Source organism: Festucalex cinctus, chromosome 4 (genome assembly GCF_051991245.1).
Source record: "Festucalex cinctus isolate MCC-2025b chromosome 4, RoL_Fcin_1.0, whole genome shotgun sequence".
NCBI classification, from domain to species: domain Eukaryota; kingdom Metazoa; phylum Chordata; class Actinopteri; order Syngnathiformes; family Syngnathidae; genus Festucalex; species Festucalex cinctus.
In genome coordinates, this window is record NC_135414.1 from 21,797,357 (window position 1) to 21,818,990 (window position 21,634).

The following is a 21,634-nucleotide window of genomic DNA, read 5'->3' on the forward strand; positions in this document are numbered from 1 at the left end:
GAATTGAGTAATTGAATGAAAGTTAAGTCGGTGCAAAAATCCATGATTACAACATATTGGGACTGGGAGTTATTCTGTGAATCTCATTTCTAGTGCAGTATTTTCAAAGCCGTTCAACAAAAACAACAACAACAACAACAACAACGACGAGCTGGCACTGTGCTGTCAAATAGCCCCAAAATTAAAAAGAAATTGACTCATCGTTTACATATAAACACCAAACTAATCTTGTATGTATTTAAACAAGCTTGAGACTTGCTCTTTAGACGTGGGGGGGGGGGAATCCACCAGCCAATAGAAACATTCCCCAGATGTCATGTGACAAGACCTGTCTCTAAGTTGTTTCTGTAGCAATATTCTCAATTGGTTCTATTTTCATTTGGAAAATAACTTTTCTGTGTGTGTGACTATGTCGGGCATAGAAAACAAAAGCTAAGAAAATCAGCATTTTTCTATTTATACAGCAAGAATATCTGAAACTAGTGTCAGGGTTGAGTTTTGCACAGGACACCATAAAATGCAGTTTCACTATGATACACTTTATGAATTTTCGGCCTCCACAAAGGCAAGTCAATCTTTGGACGACAAAGCAATTCCAAGAGTCGGTTCTTGGGCAAATTGTTCAGAATTTGGTCACTAGTGTGGAATTGAAAGGTTGGTTAATCTGCTCTTGAAGCCACACAAGCAAAATGCAGGGCACCGCCAGACCAGACGTATTAAAAAAAAAAGGCCACATATTGTTTTGTTATGCAACAGTAGGGTTGGCTCAACCTTTCAGATGAAAAATGGATACTGCAGTGCACTTGCTCTGATCCACATACACCAACACGCATGTATCAGGCAACAACACACAAACATGCACACACCCTTCAAAAGATTAATGAAGAAATAATGTCATTTAAAAAGATATGTATGTTTCACCGGATGGAGTGAAGAGAGATAAGATAGCAATAGTGTGGTATATACGATATGGTATGCCTCAGAATATAGGCTACACTTAAACCTCCATTTTCTATCACGCAATTGATCTCACATGCACCATTTTGTGTAGTATTTTTTCCCACTACTTTGAGCGCTTTGAAGCATCAGCATATTTGGGAAACAGGCTGGCACACAGGAAACATTTCAACAGCTCCGAGCATGATGGAAGAAGCATATTTATAATCAGGGAAAAAAACAAAAAACAAAAAAAACATTAAGGAGGGGGGCGGGGGAACAATACTCTCATCTAATAACTATACATAGATGTTTTAGCAGGTAGCGTGCATGGAAAATTACGCGCTCTCAAGGAAAGAAAAAAAAACAAAAAAACAAAAAAAAAAACTTCATTTGACTAATGGACACATCTCAGAGGTTCATACTGATAGACAGGAGCTACACTGTATCGCTTTTTGTTGAACTTAAGGAATCACAACCACCTAATGAGAAACCAAGAGAATTCAGTGAGGATTTCTTTCAGTCAATATTTTGAGTCTACTACTACTGCAGGTCTACTACATAAACATTACTTCAAAATTGTAAAGATTTTGTTTCAAAAAAACTTTTCTAATTTATATATATATATATATATATATATATATTGCTACACATAATAGCATATACAGTATACGTACGACAGCAAGCAGTAGTTACTGCTTTATGGAAATAATTTAAAAACCTTGAAAAATGACTCAAGCAGCCTCTTTAATGTCCTTGCATTTTTATAAGTTACGTTTAATGTTTTGGTATGATATAATTTTCCGTCATGTTTGTAAATCTTACTGTAGTTTTAATATTGTACTTAAGTGTGATTTGAAGATAATCGTGTATTGAATGAAATTACAGTACCTGCCAGAAAAATTGCAGTTAGATTTTTCTAAAATCGTTCCGCCCTACTAGGTTGGTGAACCGCAGTATAGAGCCATTCAAGGCACCCATGGACGCTTAACAATATTTGTTGGGGGTAATTCAAATCCATTTATATACTGGAAGGTTTCCAGTGGAAGCAGATTCACTTATTTTAGTTGGTAACACACACGTCTCAAATGTGCTTAGTTGTAGTCTGTCTAGTCTATCTCATGTTTGTCTTGTATTTTCCTCAGCTGCTTTGAGTTTCTCAGAAGTCTTTCGCAAAACGCTGCAAGAACAACTGCTGACATCATGAACTCTTTGCAACATTAAAATAGACTTGATGTTTGTAAACAAACAATGTTGTCATGGCAGTAGCATGCAATCTACACGGACAATTGAGATATTGATAACAGGCACATTTCAAACTCCATTCTCAAGTGTGAGCACATGCGGGCTTCCAGAGCATCAAGAGCGGAGAATGCCGTTTGCAAAATGAGAGGCCGAATACACTCTCTGCTAAAAAGTTTTAATATTTGATGGGCAGAGCCTGGATTGTGTGTGCCAATGAGCAGGACTCTCCTCCCAGGCTGCTTGTCATCATCCTTGCAGGCTGTCTTCATTAGCGATAGCACATTGGAGCTGCAGCCAATTCGACGAGAGCGCACACTGCCGCCACTCCATCATCACTGTGGGACGTCAGCGGTGACGCAACGACAACAAGACCTTGACCTTTTCCAGAGAACATTTATAAATGTGTTTGTCTCGTGGCACTCATGTTAGCTGTGTTAGGCTACAAACTTCCTTCCTTCCTTTGTCTTGTGTCAATTAATTCCCTGTGACCAAAGCGAGTGTGAATTTGAACTTACAAACCTGACTCCAGCGAATTATACTGCCTTTGATTCAAAATTTTCACCCAGCTTTGCATCACAAATAAGCTTAGATGCTGCAACTCGCTAAATAAAACCAGGTCATCTGACAGACTGACACTAGACGGTGAAATAGTTCTCTTGGTATCGCTGTTTATTATTATTATCATCCGACCTAATTGCCTTTTTGGAGGCTTCAAAAGATTTAAAACAAAAATAACAATTGTGGAAAGTATTGTGGTGAAAATGTGTGGCAGTGTTAGACAAATACCATTTCATTCCAACAAACAACAAGTTTCAAAAAAAGTATATAAAGTGAAACCTTGATGAACAAACAATTCGGTTTATGGAAAACATTTCAAGCAAATATTGTCCGAATTGACATCTATACTTTGGTTCATGAACCATCTTGACATCGACATGCATGGTTGAGTTGTGCTTTGCCTCCCGGCAGGCAAAAAAAAAAAAAAAAAAAAAGGAAAAAAAAAAATCCATCATTTGCTCCATGAATCACGCTTTGCAGGTTCTGTAACTTTCTTCGCTCTTGTGTTTCCTGTTTCCTCCCCCTTTAAATTAGCCCTCATTATGGGGCCAACATTAGTGTAAGCGTACTTCTGCTGAAAAAAAATAAGTAAACGCCAAAAATGAGAATGGTGTTTTTGGCTTGGCAAGCCCTTAGTTTAAAGTTTCTTACCTTAACTAGAATCCTGCATCACAATGTGGCTAAAGGTAAAATCGTATAAATGTTAAATAAAACCTTTCGTAGCCGCTGCATGCTTATGTCATTAGCATGCTATATCACACATTAGTTGCTACTACTATTACTATTAACTACTATTTCGTTTGATTTTTATTTTTAGAAGACTTATTTTTCGTCTTTTTCAAAGGAGATGTATCAGATGTAGAAGTAATCATGGCAACTAATATGTGACATAGTTTAAGAATTATATAGACTGAAAAACACGGTATGTACATGCCATCTGGCTGGTCTAATATGTCACTATTTTGTAGCTAACGCAGCTATCATCTGGCTCACGAACCCAACGATAGAAGAATGTCAGTTAACCTGATCCAAAGCACTGTGGTAAAGTGAACTGAACCACCATCAAATGTGACTGACTCAGTTATTAAAGCATTCTCGAATCAAATCAGCAACAAAATGGTCACGGTAGGTGCTGTTTTTAAGCAGTGACACGATGAGCGGTAGCATCGTAAGTAATTTGCGTGTGTGACAAATCACTAACACAGTCTGTCTATGCGCCTTTAATGCAACATTTCGCACACTCCCACCAGGAGCTTGTCCATCTGAACTTGCCATCAGATCACAGCATGAGGCACTCACAAGTCGGCAAGGATATGACCAGATCATCACTACAGCTTAATTCACCACCGGATAGGGTGTAATTTCCTATAAATGTTGTAAAATAGAAAAAAAAAAATGGGTACAATGCCATGATGTAATAATGACTGTTACACAAGGAGGCTGTGGAACAGTAAGCGTTTGCAGGCTGTGCTCTTTCCTAATGTAGGCCATGCATGGTTACACTGACTAAAAAATGGGTTACGCAGCTCATTACCCCTCAACAAGGACGCTTATCGGTGCTACCTTTTGAAAGACAGAAATTAGACCAATTGGGAATGCATTTGATTAAATGGCTGGTTTGTCGACTCCAGTACAGTGTGGCTGTGGAGGGAAGCACATAAGCTACCACATCTATGAATTTTTCACCTCAAAGATAAATCAAATGATCAAACAGAGCTTTTGTTGAAGATTTGTAGAAAAGGTGGCTTAAGCGGTGCCACCAAATTAACATGCGAGCAACCGAGATAAAACAGCCAGCCTCACGTTGCATTCCTGCTTTGACTCATTTAAACGAGCGAGCGTGACATAATTTACTCACTCGGAGAAAATTCTGCATCATTACCACATTCATTCATTCACAGAGCTGCCTCAGCCCTCGCATCTGCACCGGCTGCTGTTCCAATAGAAACGCACATGGTTTGGCCTGGAACTATTCAACACCACCACAACAGCGGAACAGGGAGATGGGAAGGCGGATTACACTTGCTTGCATATATGAGCCAGCGTTGTGTCACTTGTGAATGCAACTTTTGTTTGCACCTGTGCCTTTTCTGGTGGCCCGTGCCTGGTTTATTGTCACGGCACACTGTAAAAGTCTGAACTTTGAGCACCCGTAAACCATGAACTAAACCATGAAGGAGCAACACCAGCAAAAATATCATCTCAAATCGAAACCTCCATATACACCATAATTGTACACAATCTTTTTTTAAACTCCAGCAATTAGCCATGATTTACAAAAAACTACCACCACTAATCTGTTCATATTCATTGCTGGAACGCATTCTGGCACCTCATTAGATAAAAACTGCTGTTAAAAAATAAATAAATAAATAAGAAGAAAGAAAGCATACTTTTCCTATACCATGCTCATTTCAGCAAAACAAAGCCCCCATTTTTCACACTCATTACAGGCTGGGAATGTTGCACCACACCGTATATAAATCAAGTGGAAACACAGAGGCATTGGATATTGTCTCAACGATAATCCGGCGAAAAAGTAGCGATAAGTGGAGTATCAGAGTTGGCGTGTAAAAGCGACCACCGGGATGGCAGGGACACTGTTGACATGCAATACAGTACGCTATGGACACAGTGAGACAGCATTATGGTGGACACATTTTGCAGAACCACTTTAGCCTTTTACACAAAGATTCCATACAATTTCATACAGAGCCCAAAGCATCCTGTGCTCAAAATTTATTTCTGCATTATAAATGCATTATTTTCAAAGTTGTAACAACCTTCTGAAGAAAACTATAATTATGTGTCCCACGATGATAGGAGTTTGACACCCCTGGAATTGGACAGCAATTGGATTGTGTCAAATGTGCAATGGTGATTTCCTTTACAGACGGCTACATAGCTGGGCCTGAAAAAACTCTGCCAAGTTGTCTTTTTCACCGGGTCGGTAGATAAGAATCACCTATTTTTTTTTTAAATGATTGAACATTAAAAAAACACAAAAAAAAAACATCAAACTGCATTTAGCATTTGGCAACTTTCCAACATGAATAAGCCATGCTACCAACTTAGCTTCATGTTGCGTGCACAACTGCACATTCATGAGCGGTTTAGCTTTGGGCAGTGACGTGAAGGCGGGGTAGTTGGTAGTGAAGTGAGGCTACATTCGAATCTTGCTAGCATCTTGAAAATCACTTTTTTAAGAGATGGAATGGCTTGTGACTATATCTGTGTCGATGTCATGTGATATAGAGGAGGAGTAAAAGATAAGAAGCACATACCCAATCTTGGGCTTCTGCTTGGATGCGGAGGAAGGGACGATGCAGGCCTTCCTGGAAGCTTTAAATTTGGACCGCACCTTGCCATTTCCTTTATGCTCCTGATGGCTCTTGTGCTGTGATGACGAGCTGGGGAAGCTCTCGGGGCTCATGATCCTCGGGATGTTCTTCTCGCCACGTTGGCGGGCTTTCGCTATGGCCTCTGATATGATCCGATTGGCCTTTTCCTGCTTGTCCAGGGGTGCCACGTCTGGCTGTTGGTGCGTCCGTCGCGGAGTCCTCTTCTCAGAGGGAGAGCTAGACGAGGACGAGGAGGAGGATGACGATGACGACGACGACGATGACGACGAAGAGGAGGAGGAGGACGACGAGCTGCTCTTCATCACGGGACTGAGGACCCGGACGTGGCTCGCGGGACCATTGGTGTTCTTTCGAGGCTTTAAATAAAGAAACGATGAAGGAGAAATTAGTCAGACGATGTCTCCATTTTGGAAACAAATGCAGATGACACTTCAAAAAAACTGCTCCCTGAAACTCAGACATGCGATAAAAGGAATGCCCTACTTTTAACCTTTATCTTTCATGAATTTCAGAAGGCAAAGGCAGCAAATTTTACTCATTATAGGTCACTTGCATGAAGGCCACGTGGGGCAGTAACCATCCTGAACCAGCAAAAAGAACAGTCATGGAAACTTCACTACGCACTTTGTAACGTGGCACACTATTGTTCAGTATGTTAAGATCATTTTGGCCATGGCTGATGTCTACGCTGGTGGCTTTCAGATACAGGCTTATCTGAATAAATCCAAGAATATTGTGGAAATGTCATTTTTGGAGGGCGACCCACCTGCCAACATGAGTCCCAACCCCCCCATACGTTTCATGTAACACTGACACAACTTTGCACAGATCGTGTTGAAGATGTAACTTCGTAAACAAAAAGGCATGTGGACCAAATCCGAGCTTCAAGGATTTTACTCAAAAGCGTATTTTTTGGATCCGAAATATCTGCAGATATATTTAGGTTAAATATTTGACATTTCTAAGTATTCACTCCAGCTGGCCTCTGCAGCCGTGCAGTAAATGTACAATTTGCTGGAGGAATGCTCTCAAAATCATTATCTTGAACTGAACATACCAACAAACAGAACTGTAGTCCACCATTCATTCATGTAAACAAACACCGAAAAAGTTTTAAATTCTTTGTTCAAATGTCCCCTAGATGACCTTCAGCTTGAGAAAAGCCCATGTTTCTCCAATTAATCTAGATCAGGCAGAAAGTAACCTTGAAAGTGTGTGCCCACGTGAAAAGTCTGCTGAAATGAAGTCACAGTGGGAATAAAGGTAAACACCGGCTCAGTTTTGCGTTGGGCCTTGAGGTCATAAATAATCCAGGCCTGGCTGATACATGATCATATGTAAATGATAGATAGCGTGACTGCAGTGAGGCCTCGTGACATGGGCCTTGAGTCTCATGGAGGACAGATCCACAAATCTACAGGACAGCCTACACTAGGGGCTGATATGTCTGAGGTCTATTATTCCACATTGAAAGCTAAATGCAAATTTCTTTCATGAATGAAAATCAACAACAACAACAAAAAATCCATCGATCCATCCATCCATGCTACCCCTTTACTGTATATCCTCACTGCTGTAACCAAGAAGTAACCACAGCCTATCCTGGCTAACTTTGGGTAAGTAGCAGTTTACAGTTTTACACCCTGGACTGGTCACCGTCGAAAGGTAGGGCAAATAATGGCAACTATTTACACTCACATTCACACCTATGGGCAAATGAGGGACTTATATGGACATAACTGTTTTTGAAATTTGTGACGAAGCCCGAGTACCTGGAGAAAGCACACACTATCACAGGAAAAACATGCAAACTCCCCTCAGAGATATACCGATAAGGTGTTCCGCAGGGTTCTATTTCGGAGGCACTGTTGTTTTCATTGTATTTGCGGCCCCTGGGATCCAGCTTATGAAAACATGGGCTTTCTTTTCACTGCTATGGATGACAGTCAGATCTAGTCAAGTCAAGTCATCTATATCCTGCAAAGCAAAAAAAAAGGAAGCTTTCTCATTGAGGCCACTTTTGTCCTGTCTGGAAGAACTGAAGGCCTGGATGGCACTCAATTTCTTGAACTTCAATGAGAAGAAAACATTTACGGCCTTTGGTCTAAGTGGCCAACTACAGTCACTATTTTGACGACCCGTGTGCTTACCATTTTTGACTGGATTCTTTATACTGTATTTATGGTCTTGAATTGATTCAAAATATACTGTAAGTATGATATAACTGACAGTGTCAGACTAGCATGCTCTGACAAATTACGGTTATGAGACCAATGTAGGAACACACCCCCTTTACCTGCGTCGATTTTGCAGGTCTGTACGTGAAACTTAGAAAAACGCCAGTCCAGTTTGACTAGGTTGTTGTGAAAACTACCCCAGCTCCAACTTTACCAGCAACATGTGTACCTACGTGCGCTGGAGGCAAGCCAACAAAAACAAGCGAACACAAAGGCTGCATTATGACCAGTCACGTGCACAACGCCGCCGAAACCATTAGGTTGAAATTTTACCGGATCATGCTGGAATGTTCTCATTGAATGGTTAAATGGGGGAAGGGCTGAAACTAATGCCTAGGAGTGGAAGAACATGAGAGCACACGCAGAGTGAAAGGCGAGGGGGGTGAGATATAAAAACAAGCTTGTGTGTGTGTGTGTATTCGTGTAAATTGCAGCGAACGAGAGAAAGTTGCTGCTGTGTAACACACATCTATAAATAGAAAATTGAAATTACAGGCTGCAGGTACTGCGGCTTGACTATTACCACATGGAAACATAAAAAGGGAGAGAGCCATGCTTCGATTTGGGGGCTACATAGGGCTGGTGAGCGACTAGCCGGACCAAACGCATGAATTAAAAGAGGAAGGCATTTAGGAGAGCAGTTTAGGGGGCAGGGCGTGTAGAAAGAAATGTATCATCATCGGCTCCATATAAGCAAAGCATGCGAGTATGGCAGGGAAAGGGAAGGGAGGGTGAGGAAGGGGAAGAGAAAAAGCAGCAATGAGTTCAAGATGGCGGCAGTGCAGCATGAGTCGAGTAGGTTGTTCAGTTCCTGCCAGCTCCTCCCCTCCCCTCTCACCAACCCCTCCCTCCCTCCCTCCCTCCCTACCAGAGCTCACTTACCCTTCCTCTTGGCCTCTTCACTGTAGACATTTTTTTCTTCCTCTTTACCTCCTCCTACAAACTCCCTCCCTCTCTGTGTGTGTGACCGGCTAACAAAAGCCTTGTTGCCCTTTCGCCGGTTTTCTCGCCGACGCTCCTTCTCCGAAATAAATACACTTTTCCACAGGCTCCTTCCTTGAGTGGTGAGTGTCTATCCCCCCCTTCCCCTTCCCCCTCCCCAATGGTCTGCCTCCCCTCCTCCACCACCTCCTCCTCCGGTGGCGGCGGCGGTCCACTCGTCTTCTTCCTCTGGCGGTGCGTGAACGCCGGACTGGCTTGTCTCCTCCTCCTCCTCCCCCAGCGGGCAGGGCTCAAGAGGAGTGCATGGGAGCTCTCTCACCCCCTCTCTCCCTCCCTCACCTACATTTGTCTCTTCACGGGGTGATGAGGGATCAGAGGCAGAGGAGGTGCGTGGCAGTCCAAGAAGCGCTGGCTGCCCCTCAGAGTTTCCCTACCGCCGGGTCATTGATTCCTCATTCCGTCTTTTCCTCGTCGTCCTGGGATAAGGTAGGTAAACTCCTTTTAAAAAGGTTTGGGGGGTATTTGTCCGCGTCCCAGTCGGCTGCGGCCTGAGCGCGGTGAGCTCCGGCAGGAAAATGAAAGCACAAAGCAGCAAAATGCATCAGCATGAATATTAGAGATGTCGTTAAAACCCAAGCTCGTTTTTCTCTCTCTCTCTCTCTGTCTCTCTCTCACTCTCTCCCTTGCTCGCTCCCCTCTCTCTCTTGCTCTCTCTCTCTCTCTCTCTCTCTCTCTCTCTCTCTCTCTCTCACTTTTTGTAAAGGAAGTAGGCCAGCAGATGGTGCTAGCAGTTATTAGATTAACTTTTAAAACTTAACCCTCACAATACTGAATCACTTCCTCAACATTCTGTCCTTTTTCTGTAGGTTACAAGCAAAGATGTGATGATTTATTTAAAGAAACCTTATCCTGGGATTTTCAGGCTACGAGCCTAAGAGAAGTGCAAGCTCTTCCGGCGGTCAGGAGGCGCTGGCCTTTCCACGACTCACCCCCAATGCAGGCGGACATGTGCAACAGCTGGCACATGGCACCAGGAATGACACATGGCTGGCCCAGAGCCAGGTACAGTACAGTAGAGCGACTCGGCCTAGGATAGCGGCAGACTGAGGATTTGAATCTTAGTTACTGGCGGTTCAAATGCAGCTCGAACTCCAATTCCAGAAAGAAATTAATTCAAGTTATGTGAAACATACAGGGGTTGGTAAATATGAACAAACCAGTCATTCAAACATTAGCCAGATCAGCAGCGGTGTTTGAATAATGAATTTAGTGTTTGATGAATGTCGAAATGTAAATAAAAGTCCATGTGACTAATTGGAATGTTGTCTTATATTTTTTAACCGCAGTGTCCTATTTCTCTATCAACGCGAGATATCATGATATCATGATCTCCAAACTACTTCTAAGAGAAGTCTGCAAGGGCAGAACATTACCCAGACTGTGTATGCTTTCACACAGCAACTCTGCATTCCACAATAAGGCAAACAGGCTGCCAGCTTTTACGGTCAGTGTGAAAGGAGGCTCCAGTTATGAAGATGGCCACCATACCATATGTGTCCTGCAATAGCTGTAGATAACAACAGCAGGAAGCAGTAGCAGGCATCCGATTGTCCTGCCAGGCTGTGCTTTGGAGTTTGGACTTTGAAACTGGGGCGGTGTTCTCACTGAAAGCTCAGCTCGAAGTCTCATCCAAGCACAAATGTATTGTCTGATAACACACGGCAGGGATTCGAGCATGCTGCCAACTAGTACACACATTGAGAGTACAACAGGTGGCAAAGCACATATCATATAGCAATTCCCCACTATCGTTGGGGTAAAGGGACCGAGCCCTGCTGGCAATCGCAGAAAAATGTGAACAATTGATGCCCAGTCTAAACACATTTAGGCTTACAAGTTCTTATATTAATAGCTTAAACCCTTACTATACCACAAGCTATGATACCAAAACAGTTTCACATAATGTCGAACTCATCTTACATTATGCTCTTGTAACTTCTGCCTCCTAGCCTACACTAAGCTCCTTCCAAACATGCAAAGCTTGTCTCTAAATCGAGATTTCCCAGATTACATAAAAGGTGTGTCAGGAAAGTACCAGGACAAAAGCTTTATTTTAAAAACAAACCATAAGTTTACCCCTTCAATGTAGCCTGGACTACACAGTATACATTTTTCCTCAGCTCTCTGCAGACATTTTTTTTTCCCATGTGATTTTATTTAAATATCATCTGAGTCAGATCATCAAACTGAGATTATGAGCTGGATGAGACCAGACTTGCTTGGGAAAGTCATCACCGATGATGAGTAATGAATGTTTGAGTGCCTAATGCCGAAGCCTTCATTAGAAGAGCCAGACATTGGCAAGGTCAAAGAAAGCAGAACAGTCCAGTTCCTGAACATTGCCATGCAAGAGCAACCTCTCCTTCCCAGTTACCACTCAATCTAGCTATGTCTGATTTTTTTTACCCCCCTCCTTCCCAAGCACAAGGAGGTCAGCAAGGAAGCCTGGTTTTAAAATGTGGATGACACCAAGATGGCTGTGGAGGATATCAGAAGAACAGACTCTCTAGGGACGTTAGACTCTAGGGGGATTACATCGAAGTGGAAAACTTGGGCGTTTGTGAATTTGTATTTGACTGGATTTTAAGTCTTTCTGACACGCCTCGTATATCTTTGGCGCCAAGATGCCACTAGAAGGCGCCAAAGCCCTTACTTATCTCTGTGGCATCTTAGAACGTATCAGAGCACAAAAAGCGCAAATAGGCAAGTTTTTATTTGGCAAATAGCGTTGGAAACCTATGCAAAAGAATCTAACAATAGGTGACCGTGAATTCACAAGTAGGGATGGGGAAACACAGCAGACAATTTAGGGGTGTTAAAAAAAAAAATCGATTCGGCGATATATCGCGATACTACATCGCGCGATTCTCAAATCGATTCAATTTAAAAAAAAAATCGTTTTTTTTTTTCTTCTTTTTTTTTTCTTCTTTAAGAGCTCAGAATTGTTCATTCGGTAGTCTTACCGATTCAACGTCTTATCATCATTGCCTTTTTGTGTGTGTGTGTGTGTGTGTGTGTGTGTGTGTGTGTGTGTGAATCGATTTTTAAACTTCCATTTTTAATGGAAAAATATTCAACAAAACGTCTGACTTCGGGTTAGGATTCACACCTTGAGCATGGAAGAATGTTATATGAACGGAACATTAAGCCTTAATATTTTATTTTAATGCTGTTCAAACATGAAACAGATTACAACCTCTATAAGACTGAAATTTCAGATAAATAAATCATACATTTTCATATAAATCTTACACTCTCCAAGCTTACTGATTAGTATTTTCTAAATTTGAATGAAAAAAAATCGCAACAATCGACTTATAAATTCGTATCGGGATTAATCGGTATCGAATCGAATCGTGACCTGTGAATCGTGATACGAATCGAATCGTCAGGTACTAGGCAATTCACACCCCTAGCAGACATACTGCTAATTTTTAGTGTAACAAAATGTTCTCTATTAAAAGGTAAAGACACACTCAATCACGTTTCTTTGTATTATCGTGTGGACCTTTCATTGACATAATGTAACCCCATTCCTTACCCAAACCTCAACCATAACCCAATTCAAACCTAAACTCTAAAACCAAGTCTTGACCCTCAGAAAGAGGTCTGAACTTGTGGGGACCACCAAAATGTCCCCACAATTTCAAGTCGGTTCCCACAATGGTAGTTAACCCTAGAAAAACACGCGTGTATCGGCCCCGCAATGTAGCAAAAACAAAGGCACACACGCACGCATGCGCGGACACACACATATACACACACACACACACACACACACACACACACACACACAACTAAATCCAAAACATGAAATTCAGCAAACAAGCTTATTGATGGCCATACAAAAATGACAGCCACCATTGCCAATGTGTGTTGAAAATGATAACAACAGAGTGCTTTGGCAGTCACATGGCTCCAGGCTACATGGCAACTCAAGCGTTAACATGCAAACAGGCCTGGGTGCTCTGTACTAGAGGGGGCGCGGCTAACGCTAAACGCAGATGAGGGAAGCGGTGTTGGGAAAAACAGTACAGGAAGGGGAGGGGACTGTGTGCTCTCTGAGGAAGAGCAGGCGAGTGGGTGGCTGCACAGCCACAGGTGACAGTCTCTTGACACTCCAGTCCAGTCTCTGACTTCTTTCTCCCCTCCACAGCAAGCATCTCCATTACAAAAAGAACAGAGGGACTGAAAATGAGCTAATGGTGTTTTTATAGCATAGTAATTCATATCAAACTGTTTAAACTGCTGAACTTTCCTGAAAAAAAAAAGAAACGTTATAATTCATTGTGTTATGTATTATTGAAAATGTGCTTTTAATAAACTATAAGAAAATATTGTTTTGTTTAATTGAGACTCTGGTCAGTGGTTAGCACATCTGACTCATAGCTCTACTTTGGATTCATATTTCAGCTCTAGTCTTCCTGTGTTTGCATGTTTTCCTCATGCTTGTGCAAGTTTTCTACAGGATGTTCATCTTCCTTCCACACTCCAAGAACATGCATGTTAACTCAAGCCTCTAGGTCAGTGGAGTCCAAACACAGCTGAAGCTCATCAGCAAGCTCTGCATAAGCCTGAAAACGATCCTGTTGATTGGAACAGGTACGTTGGAGCAGGTAAACATCCAAAACCTGCAGGACACCGGTTCTCCAGGATCGAGCTTGGACACCCATTCTCTAGGTTGGGTATAGTTCCACCCCTTTACTGAACCGAACCATGTCTAAAAAAGCAAGATGCGGAACAAGCCACAATTAAAGGTATTTTTAATTATTGTCATTCTATGAACCACCACTCCCCCCCCCCACCCCTTGCCCAGTTTCCTTTGGGGATCTACAGTATGTTTTCTCTAGCTCAAGATTCAGCATCCACAGTGGTGTACAGCTGTGACAAAAAAAAAAAAAAATAAATAAAATAAAATAAAAAGGATTTGCAAAAGTACGGTTTTAGGTTTGACTTCTAAGAAGCCACACTCGTAGAATTATGAATTTCATGACTGCTGGTCACACTAAGCAACTTAGATTTGATATTTTACAAATATGTCCATTCATAGTAATACCCTTCTTTTCTTCATTGCCCTGCTTCTTTTCGGATCACGAGCAATTGTAGCCTATCCCAACTCACAGGCAGTTTACAGAGATAGTCATCCATCCATCCACTTTCTACAACACTCATATTCATTAGGGTGACTAGAAACTGTGGCCCCCTCCCAGCCGACTTCTGGCGAGATGTTGGGTACACCTTGGATTGGTTGTCAGTCAAGCACAGGACAGTTTCTAGAGGTTTTAATACTTGGAATTTGGAATATCAATTTAAGTCAACAAAACATGCAGCATGCCTTCCTCGGCTAATTAAACACAAAAGCCCATTAATGATCCTTTCACCCTCAAGTCACAGGGTATGGTATAACAGCTGAGGTTTACCATGCCCCCCCTCTGGAGAAGCTCCTGAAAGCCCATCAGTGCATTATCACCACACAGGACGACCCCCTCTGCTATCAGGACAACTCTGCTGTGACCGCCCAGAAGGATTCACGGCACGGATGAAGAACCAGAGTTCACCCTCGCAGTGCATGCTCTCTGTAATGTCACATGAAACGGGTTAAGTTCGAACACTGGGCCTGTGGCCACGTGCCAAAGCTGGACTTGTACAGTGCCAGTTTGTGCAGATGCTGCTTGTGCCAACGACAATAAACCTCTCTGTGCAGCAAATTTACATAATGCCCGACTACCCACCAGCCATTGAGAGCAGTTGGAAGTTCACAATGTTTACATACGCCCATCCTACCATTTTCAGTTTCAAGCCTGTTTTACAGCCTATACATAAAGTATTTTAGAACGTATGAAACTCTGTAATTTGATCTGCAAAATTAGCAGCGCATGCTCAGTGTGCAGTGCTTTGGTTGAACAAGTTGGAACTGCTCACAGGGTCATGGCCAAGTTGAACACTAGGGGGGGACTTTGAGAAGCATTGCAAGGTAGAGAGGGAAAAGGGCCCATGTGATCAGAACTTCTGATGTCACAGAAAATCATATCAACAGTCTGGTAAGGAGAATAACTTTAAAATGAATACATTAAAGTTCAATTACCGGTACATAGGTATGGGTGTGCATGTTTTGGTCACATTTATTGAGGTATGTACTGCTTAAGCATATAGACTGCTAAGAAACAAATCTGGATGATTTTACAAAGCAAGTCTATACACCCAATTCCAATAATGCGATATTTCTGACCGTCTATTTTTATGCACAAAGGAAATATATCCAAGATGGCTGTGTTTATGTTGTATGAATTTACGCAACACGTGAAACAACCCGCACACACAGACTACACTCCAAAATTGCACATAAATAACTTCAGCATCAACAACTACTATAAAAATGTTACATATTGTTTAATGGGCCTGGCCTAGAGTAGAAAAAGCTTGGGTTAGGTCAGAATTTAGTCTCAAGACATCTCACAACTGTGCTCTTCCAACTATTGTTTTCAATAAGGATAGATTCGCCATTAATCCGTGACTGTGGCTCTCCTTTCCCACATGCAAATGCATTAAGAGTAAGTATACCGTAAAAAGATTGCTTTTGTAATAATAATTTTAACATAGCAGTGGTGGGAACATTGACAGTGATATACAGTAGCGGGGAAACATAGTGTAAATCCAGCCTTGAGGCATTGTGTTTTCGCAAACAAATTGGAGAGAAAAAAGAAAAAAGAAAAAAAGAAATAAAAACATCTGTGCTATTACTTGAATCGGTAGTAAAGACTCTAATTAGGGCAACTGTCCCTGCATCATAAAGCATCAGCTATGGAGAGGTCTTCAGTCAGAAAGATTGAAGGTCTGTCGTTTCAGGGACTGGTAGCAAGACTGGCGCTGTCCATAAACTGTGCAAATTACACACAACAGTGGGACCCATTCTAGATCATTTATTAAACTTTATCACTCTAAATGCAGGCCAGTTTCACGGTCAGTAAAGCCCGCTAACGACAGTGGGAGCAACAATTTTAGGCAATTAAATGGTTCTAATCATAATCATTAAGTTAGAGTAATGTGCACATTATTTGTGAACGTTTGTGATAAGTCAAGGATTAAATTCTGACCAAAAGATTTTATTACTCCAGGCCAACCAAATGACATTACAACCGTTAATATTTGCATTAATTATCCATTTATCCTTAACATCCGTGTTGTTGCTGCGCAATACTGACATGGTTCAGGCCTGGAAGTTATGAGCCATTTTCAGGTGTTAAGTAAACAGCGATATTTGATATAGGTCACAAGGATGTAAATGGAAATCGACAATCAAAAAATAAATCGGCTGGAGGTACTTAAACCTGTGGTTTATGTAAGCCTGTTAGTCCGATTGGACTGTTGTTGTGTTATCAATGTAGACTATTCTAACTGAATGAAAATCTGCTGGGTGACCATCATTTCCACATTATGTTCTGTCACTATGGCAAAAATGCCACCGTGTATTGCATATGGTTGTACCAATAAGTCCCGGAGAAACGCTTCATGTGCATTTCATCGCTAAGTATATAAATAACTTTTAATTTTCTCTAATATGTTATAACTCTTAGTTCTCCTCCAAGATTCGTCTGCATCAACTGATCAGAACTATCAACAATCAAATGAAAATAAAGCCCATTAAGAAAACATTTGCTCCGAAATACAAATTAACCTCTAAGGGTTCACAATTCTGAGAAGATATAGCCTGAATGGTCAATGCCAACTGAAGTTTGTTATTTGAGAGGGTCTCTCTCTCATTACTTCATATAGGGATCCAAGCATAAAACACGCACTGATAACAGTGTTTTCACCTTGTCAATAGTCAAGGCCATTGGCACTGTTGAGATTGGGTGAACCTGGTGAGGAGTGTAGTCAAGAGGATCATTGGCCTTCTTGTAATGCAAGGCCATATTAAGAGGCTGCAGGAGGTGGGCTGCGCGAGGAAGGAACTGATTCTAAAAACCACGCCCAAGAACTCCTGCAGTGCTTTAACTGTGGTAGGCGGTGCTAGCAGAGTGTGAAACAGTCATGAGGAGTTTGAATATAGCACACAGTTTGATGTGAAATGTAACTGCCTAAGTGGATATAGCTGTACAATGGCCAAGAATATGGCACCTGCAAAGCTTCAAGGGAGAGATTCTGTTCCGACCCGTTTTGGTTGTTGAATTATCGGAGTTATTTGATTTATTTCCAGCGCTACAGAGAAGGTAACAACCAGTAAATCGGGGAAGGTTATAAATCAAGAAAAACAGCCATTGAAGGGCGAGTAGAGGGTTCGTGTAATATACATTTGGTGTAGGCTATTCATGAGAAATTGTTTTGATTGTTGTCATTTGATTGTTTTATACTGATTGTCTGGAAGTGTTTTTCATACAAATTTTCTGTAATTATGATTTTACTCAAATGTTAGCATAGGTTAGTGGTAGACTACGGCATGTGGTAACTAGCATACAAATGTGGCTTACACTTTTGGCTTAAGAACTGAATTCAATCAAAAAACGAGGAACTCCTGTGCGGTCGAAAAAAATAGTGCGATCAATCTGCGTTAATTCGTGATTAATGCAACAATTTTCTGTGATTATTTAATCGATTAATGCTTTAACTTTGACAGCCCTAGTTTAAACACAAGGGCAGAGGGCAGCTATTCACTGTTAGTACTAGTAGGCTACTACTAGTAGTAGCCATCTTGTCCTAAGCTAAAACTTTGCATCATGTCCTAGGGTTTTTCCTCAAACTCATGGTTAGATGTCCAGAGAGTAAGAGACTGTGGTATTCTGCCTCCGCCAAATGGCAGGTCAAACCAAGTTCAGGGACATTGCCTCGCGTCACGATGCTTGCATTCCAGCTACACACAGTACTCCATATTTGTGCCGGGCTCACTCAACTTCAGCCCAAAATAAATGCTGGCCTTAACATGCCGGAGAACACAACGGCAAAAGTACAAATGAGACAAAAGGAGAAAACTTAAAATTCATACCTACGGGCTACGGTGCAGTAGTTGAGACGTCCCACATGTTCCACACACTCTGTCAAGTACAGCGTCCCTCCTCCCCCTTCTTTCCCTCAATAGTCCCGCCTCTTCCGCCTCAACCGCCCAACATCCTGTTTACTGCTGACCCTCCCCCCCGCCCTTTCTTATCTGCCGGGCCTCCCAGCAGAGGAGCTGATGAGCCGAGTGCAAACAGGCAGACAACTTGACACGGCGAGGGAGGGGAAGGTTTAGCAAGTGAGGTAGAGAGGTGGGGGGTTCTCACAGAAGCAGCAGTTTTCCACAAGGCTGCATGGCAGCTGGGTGTAAAATCTGCACGTTGTGTCGTCTTTCAGGGCCGATGGCAGTCCCACCACCCAAGCTAGTCCGCTCCGATCGTTCGTTCGTTCATTCATTAGTTGCCTATGAGTTATATAAACCTCTGTGAGGTCAGCAGGCGGCGAAGCTAGCGTGACGCAGACAGGAGTGCACAAGCTTGGCCTCAGTCACCCACAGGCAAGGCAAGGTGGGGGAGGACAAGTGGTAGTACCCAGTTAACCAGGGATTGGGTTGGATTCAAGGAACAAATAATTCTCACTCAGGTGGCAGGTTGAAGGAAATGTACAAATCTGTCCATTTGTCCAAGTGAGGAAAAGAGATGTTTTTATTCACCGACACTCATCTAAGTACAGGCTCCCGGAACCAGGACAATGACTCAGTCCTAAAACCAAGCGGCTCGTCACACCTGCGAGCTGACTGTTGCAGCATTTGGTGATCCTAATTAGGCGGATTCACTGCGGGGGAGTGGAGAATGGGCGGCCTCGCCTGCTCAGCAAACACGCCACCATCAGCAGGCTCTTCACAAATCAGTGCACATGTTTAGCACAGTCAGCCGCCGAGCGTCGACACGGGGGCCGGACAAAGGGACCAGTCAAAAGGGTCTCGATAAAAAGTACAAAGATGCCGGCCCCTGCCAGTTGTGCTTGAAAAGAAGTCGCACTTGGACATGCAAAGACCACAGATTGTTATCGACTCGTAGATACATCCTAGCTCCAAGTAAATGCGTTTTATGCCTATTTCTGAACAAAATATGTAAGCCGTTCTGCAATCCAGTACCACTCTTGTGTAAAATGTGGGCTAATTTATATTATAACCACTCCCACTTCGGCTGTCTGCCCAAGACATTACAAGCTAGGCTGGGGGAAGATAATAAGCCCCTTTCATGTGATGGCCAAAATCTGGTGATGCGTTTGGTACAGCCTAGTCAACTATACTACACCGCAATGACATTGAGAGTTTGAAGTCGACAAAACGCTAATGACATATATATAAGGACCAATCATGGCTCAGTTTGCTGACCAAACCCAGAAAACAGGTGGGCCATGATTGGTCGTTACCTGCTTCCTCATCACGGGTGACGTCATCTTTAGCCGACAGCAAGTGGAAAAATTAGTTTTTCACGGTATTAATTGAACATGAAAAATAATCAAGTTATCAAATTAATTCTGGACAAAATAACTTTTTAGCGCTGAAAATGACTCATTGAGTCAAGTATCCCAGCTAGGACAATTGACGATCTTCCACAGTTACTGGATGTTCCTGTAGCAAAAGTGTAACGCAAATTTGTACAAAATTGCAATGCATTGTAGAATATCACTAACCTGGATGCTTAACGCAGTAGTAAAGCCATAATTACAGTTTTTCATGTTGTGACAGTGCTACCCAAAATTGCTCATTGTGCGCTGTTCGCAACCTCAAGCCACTGTATTGTACATCCAGCCTACGTTAAATGCACCAAGCCTACACCTCTTGGGACAAAACGTGCAGGTGCCTCATATAAGGTCAACGACTTCTTCAAGGTTTTTATAAGGGCATTTTTGTTGTAAAGTAAAAAGACCACACGGCTGTGTCAAAATTCACGTGAGAGTGCTCAAACTTCGACTGATTTTGCCCCTGGACGTGTCACTGCCCAGAGTCTCTGTGGATGCTGCTAGGTAACTCGCCAAGTAAAAGATCTGGGATCTGCCTGAAGCCTGTTATAGCCAGCTCAGGCAATCACCCAGCATCTCTCCCCCACCTCCCCACACTTATTTTCTTCCACTCATGCTCTTCCTTGCTGTCTCATTCTCTCCCTTTCTTTCCAAAGCTGTCCGTCTTTTTCCATGAGCTACTGCTCTCCTCATCTCCCCCTCCCCCCCTCCCCGGAGTGCTCTCCTTCAGCCTCACTTTTTTCACTCCCCTCTTCTTCCTCAGACAGCCTTGCCTCACTCATGCGTGCGCGTGCACTCGTGGCAGCTACCACAACAGCGTGCAACCTCCCCCCACACTCCACTCCAGTGTGCTCCTTGCTTGCCCTGACCCACATCTTGATATAGCCCTAAGTATGCTTACAGCTAAGTCCTGAAGACACTCCACTCTTAGCCTAATCAGGCCTGACCTGCTGTCGGTGTACAGGAAAGATAGACAAGCCTGGCTGGATGGACGTCGTCTTAATCATCATTTTCTGCAGGTTTTCTCTTACCCTCACGCCCAAACACGACAATTGCCCACTCGTCATCAAAGTGTTTTTTTATCTGGTCATAGCTAGTTAAACATTACACGACTGGCCAAACTGACATCCACTGCACAGCGGGAAGAACACAAATGTTCTTTTAATGTTAACAAATTGGAGAAAATGCCAATTTATGACATTTATCTTCGCAGAGGCCATCTTAGCAATGATAGATGCATGGGGCTACTTTTGCTGTTGTGTTCCGTACATTGTGATGTCCTATGTAATGTTGTCTTCTATACATTGTTGTACACTGTTGTTTACATCCATGCTCTGCGAGAAGTGCCGTAAATGAGTATCTGCAGATGACAGTAACATGCGACTACAAAATTGTACTTTTGCTGTTAGATGAACCTCAATGTTGGTGTAAACTTGATGTTTTTATATCATACTACGACATGTATTGTAATATCATACAGGACAGGTACAACAATTTAAATAAGGTCATAATTACAGTACTGTAAATATTTGTATGAAAAACACTTCCAGGCTGTACACTAACTTTTCACCTGGTGCTGGTAGCATTGGTGCTATCAACGATCTCAACTAGTTTTCATTAGCACATGAATTGGTCACACATAAATAAGATGTTCAAAGGGGGAGTTTCGCAGTTTTATAACTGTTAGCAAGCTGGCATCACTTCACTGATGGTTAGCGCGTCTGCCTAACAGTTCTCGGGTTCTGGGTTCACATCTTGGCAGTTTCTAGGTACTCAAAACTTCCTTGCATGTTCCAAAAAATGAAAATTGAAGTGACTTGGCAGCCATTGTGA

The 21,634-nt window shown here is 42.4% G+C and overlaps 1 protein-coding gene and 1 long non-coding RNA gene across 7 annotated transcripts in view; one reads left to right on the forward strand and one right to left on the reverse strand.

Annotated features, from left to right (window-relative positions):
• chd9 (chromodomain helicase DNA binding protein 9) overlaps nt 1–21,634 on the reverse strand; it is a 65,435-nt gene that overhangs the window by 34,230 nt on the left and 9,571 nt on the right. For 4 of the 6 annotated variants that reach the window (XM_077519716.1, XM_077519715.1, XM_077519714.1 and 1 more), the window contains exon 3: nt 6,024–6,457. In XM_077519716.1, coding sequence (XP_077375842.1) covers nt 6,024–6,457 — 434 coding nt within the window. Of the gene's footprint in view, nt 1–6,023; nt 6,458–9,220; nt 9,424–18,320; nt 18,427–21,634 lie in introns of those variants that run through there. The other 2 variants (XM_077519718.1, XM_077519717.1) reach the window with 2 other exon arrangements.
• On the forward strand, nt 8,703–10,594 carry LOC144017798 (uncharacterized). The gene is made up of 2 exons (XR_013283253.1): nt 8,703–9,766; nt 10,147–10,594. It is a non-coding gene; the product is annotated as an uncharacterized LOC144017798 (long non-coding RNA).